Source organism: Stegastes partitus, unplaced genomic scaffold (genome assembly GCF_000690725.1).
Source record: "Stegastes partitus isolate 25-593 unplaced genomic scaffold, Stegastes_partitus-1.0.2 Scaffold577, whole genome shotgun sequence".
NCBI classification, from domain to species: Eukaryota; Metazoa; Chordata; class Actinopteri; family Pomacentridae; genus Stegastes; species Stegastes partitus.
This window is the reverse complement of record NW_007578308.1, coordinates 72,296-76,423: the sequence shown is the minus strand read 5'-3', so window position 1 is coordinate 76,423 and position 4,128 is coordinate 72,296. Positions and strand designations below refer to the sequence as shown.

Below are 4,128 nucleotides of genomic sequence, written 5' to 3'. Positions count from 1 at the left end.
TGGCGATCTGTCTCAGTGAGAGTGAAAACTGAACCAAACAGTAGAATCGTTGGTCTCTTGTTGGCTCTGAGAGGATGTAAACGTTCTCTCAGTAAACGATCAAAGCAGCTGAGGGGAGCTTCAGCTCTCCGTCACGTCGCTGTCAGACGACTACAGTCTGGAGCCTCTGAGGACGAAGATCATGTGATCACAGAGAGTCTGATGTTTGCTCCTCAGGTTCTGGTTCTGGGGAACAAGAGGGACCTGCCAGGAGCTCTGGATGAGAAGGAGCTCATAGAGAGGATGTGAGTCCAGCAGCCGCCTCCTTGTTGTTGTTGTTGTCGTTGTTGTTGTTCTTGTTGTTCTTGTTGTTGTCGTCATCGTCTAACTGCTGCCTGTGTGTGATCAGGAACCTGTCGGCCATCCAGGACAGAGAGATCTGCTGCTACTCCATCTCCTGCAAGGAGAAAGACAACATCGGTAGCTCACACACACACACACACACACACACACACACACACACACACACACACTCACACACTCACACACACACACACACAGTTTATATGCTGTAATTTGCAGCATCGTGAGTCCAGTTTGTGTTAAATCCAGTTTTATTCTGAAGTTTGTGGTAAAAGTTCCAACCAGCTGAAGGCTGAAGCCCATCAGGTTCTGTTTCAGTGTTGTGCTGACCGGGTTCTGTTCATAGACGTCTGATCAGAACAGGAGTCCAAACCAAACGTCTGACTGTCCTCTGATCAGCTCCTCTTCTCTCTGCAGACATCACCCTGCAGTGGTTGATCCAGCACTCCCGGACCAAGAGGACTTCCTGAGGAATGACATCACAGCAGGCCACGCCCACTTCCCCCTGCCTCCCCCTCCCACCATCCCCCCCTCCCCGTCGTCACGCTCACCTGGATGCACTGATACTCAGACCAAAGAGCTGCTCACGTCTGCCCGTCCAGGTTTCCCACCTGGTTCTAAAGTAAAACACAGAGACTGGAGATCATTACTCAGAAGCTTTTATCGGCCGTTTTTAATTCAACCTCCAGCTTCTGTCTACAAACTGTCTCGAATCAGAAAAAAAAGGTGTTTTATTCCAGACGAACACAAAGTTTAGAAATCTTCTCGTCCATGAGGTTGTAAAGCAGCAGCATGAAGTCCACGTCTGAGTCGAGGACGTAGTGAAGCGTTTCCTCTGCTGGTATTAACCACTAGTTAGAGGTGGTTGTTGTTCAACCTCTAAACATCTCCAACCATCTGATTAGTGGTGTTCAGAGTCGGGTTTAAATAACCTCCTGCAGCTCTGATTAAACCAGAGTTTAATCCAGAGTTTAATCCAGAGTCACACGATGAGCTGGAAGCTTCCTGACGGCTTCATTTAGTGAAACAGACGCTGTTGAGAAACTACAGGAAGCTAACGAGTTCTGATCAGACCCTACGCTGGATGTTCTCCTCAGAGCTTCGTTCTTCTCTTCACAGCCTGAACCGTCTTCAGGACAAACCTCTGAAGGCTGCAGGTGGAATAGAAGTTAATGTGGAGGTGTGACGAGGCGTCTCTGTTTCACTAAACCATCCGTCTGCAGCTCAAAGCTCTTCTTCTGGAAGCTGACCTTCTCAGAAACACCTCGACCTGGAGCAGCAGAACTAAATTAACTGAGACGTTCAGCGCTACGATAGAACCCGATTCCGAGCAGAACCGTTGGTGTCGGTGCATCTTCACGGATCCAAACAGCAGCTTCCATCAGAACCGGTTTCCATCTGCAGGACTTTGAATCATCATCCAGAAACCTGCAGACCTCGTTTTCCTTTGACGGCCATAGAAACACGCGTTTAGCATCGTTAGCATCGTTAGCCCGTTAGCTGCTGTGTGGATCGGTGCCGGTCTCCCATGATCCTCCTCTCCCGCCCCCCCGTCCATCCTTCACTTTCTATAATCCTTCCTGTCTGTTGTAAACTGCTCGTCCTCCTGTTTCCTCTTTTCTTCATTTTGGATGTTCTTTCTCTTCCTGGTCGCCAAGCCCCGCCCCCTCGCCGTCGCTCTCTCTCTCTCTCTCCGGCCGAGCGAGGGATCCAGAACCTTTTTATTGCACTGTTGATTTTTGTTTTTGTAAGATATTAATAATGAGAATAATGTTAATAATCTTCTTATGGTGAGCTGAGCGGAGGAGAGGAGGTGGTACTCTACCTGCAGAAGGACAAACGCTATCGTCTCTGTTCATATCTCTGTAACGAGGAGCTTTTTATTTCTTTTGTATTATTATTATTTTATATTGTTGTTTGTTTTGTTGACTTCATAAGTCGAACCAGTGTTTTCTGCTCTGACGCCGCTGCTGATTGGACCAGAGGTGTCATGTGACCTCCCGCCTGCTCTGTTGAACGTGAGCCGATTTCAGAACTTCGTTTTCTTCTTCACGACGACCGCGAGCGAAAAGAAAAGTAGTGGCTTTAAAATGACAGCGGAAGAACAAATTCCTTCGATCTCCTGAAAGCTTTTGGGAGTTTTTCTTGTGTAGCAGTTAAAAAATGTTAAAACTACAAATAGAATAAAAAGTCAAGTTCATGTAGTTTCTTGGTGAATGTTTCCTTTGCTGCAGCAGAAGATTTTAGTCGTAACTGGAGTTTCAATCGTTCAGGCTGATAATGAATTAACTCTATTGTGCATTAAAACAGTTTAATCAGATTATCGTTGTGATTCACGTCAAAATAGAAACGCGTTCAACACCAATCTTCTTTAAACACCAACAATTAAACTGCTTCTTTATTCATTAAAGCTCAACGTTTTTAATCAAACTTAATGAGGTTTTTCTATTGTTTTGTCTTCGTCGTTATTTTTGTATTCTGCCTTTAATTCAGTTTATTTTATGAGAAAGTCGACATGTTTAAAAACCTGCCTCATGTTTAAATTCAGTTTTCACCAAACTCACCTGAATCCACACGTTTGTTATTTGTCGGTTCGTCTGCGGCTCGTTTGCGTCCCGCTAACGACGAAGGTGAAGTTAAATAAAGCTTCAGTTCAAACCGCTGAGCGTCGTTAAACCGTCTGGTCTCAGAAACACTCGAGTCTCAAAACGTGGCACCGACTCATCGTTAGCATTAACACGCTAGCATGCTAACGCGGCGGTCGGGTCCGTGGGCTCGCATCACATCCTGGTCCCGACAGCAGCCAATCAGATCGCAGAGCAAACAGGAAAGGAAGGAGCTTCACCTGTTTGTACGTTGCTCTGAGTGGTCGAAGCGTCAGCGGCGCGTCGTGGGAGATTTATTCTGCACAAACTCTCCTGCTTCACACTGTCGGGATAAACGGCGCTGATCCGGCTGCAGGCTTGGATCCAGACAGACCGAGGCCTTCTTACGTCCTGATAGAAACTAAACACAGTGCTGGGACGAGTTCATTCACTGTAGAAGTCGTTTTGGTTCTCAACAGAACTCCCAGATGTTCTGGTTCCAGTTCAACAGTTGAAGATCTAACTTCCAGGTGACGTGGAACCCGTGAGATTAAAGCTACGAGAGCTTTACCAACACAAGACCAAATGATTAAAGTCCCGATAGCATGAGACCGAACTCTTGGGAACATATTTCAAACCCCAACAAGACAAATTTCATCTCCCAACAATGTGAGACTGAACTTCTTCCAAACACGAGAACCTGGAAGAACACGAGATTGAATCTGTGAGAACACAGAGTTTACCCCCAACACGGTGAACTGGTAGGAACACGAGACAGAACCCCCAAAACACACCATCTGACTGGTAGAACCCCCAACAAGGCAAAGGAACCCCCAAACACGAGATGGAACCCCTTCAAAATATCAGCTTCAGTCTCCAAGAGCCTCAGATCAAACTCCTTCAAATAATAAATACACATGTGAGACAGAATTTACGAGAATTTAAGTTCTCTAGAAGGCCAAGTGAAACTCTGAAAACGTTAGCTTCTCAGTTCTCTTGTTAGCAAAGGTTCCTCCAGATTGAAACACCTGCTGTTTGTGCCAAACACGTGGTTCTGAATCTGCAGTTCGGCTCTTTATCCCGACAGTGAAACGCTGCTTTATCTTCATACCCACCGAGAACCGTGAACCTGAAGCAGCTGGTAAAGAACTCATGGTTCCTGAAGGTTCTTGAAGGTTCCTGAAGGTTCCTGGTGGTTCCT

At 46.3% G+C, this 4,128-nt stretch overlaps 1 protein-coding gene across 1 annotated transcript in view; it reads left to right on the top strand.

The window, feature by feature from the left end:
- The window catches only part of LOC103362481 (ADP-ribosylation factor-like protein 8A), a 7,867-nt gene extending 5,090 nt beyond the window's left edge, over positions 1 to 2,777 (top strand). The window contains exons 5-7 of the mRNA XM_008288845.1: positions 217 to 284; positions 389 to 459; positions 760 to 2,777. Coding sequence (XP_008287067.1) covers positions 217 to 284; positions 389 to 459; positions 760 to 812 — 192 coding nt within the window. The 3' untranslated portion in view covers positions 813 to 2,777. The remainder of the gene's footprint in view (positions 1 to 216; positions 285 to 388; positions 460 to 759) is intronic.
- The last annotated feature ends 1,351 nt before the right edge of the window (positions 2,778 to 4,128 follow it).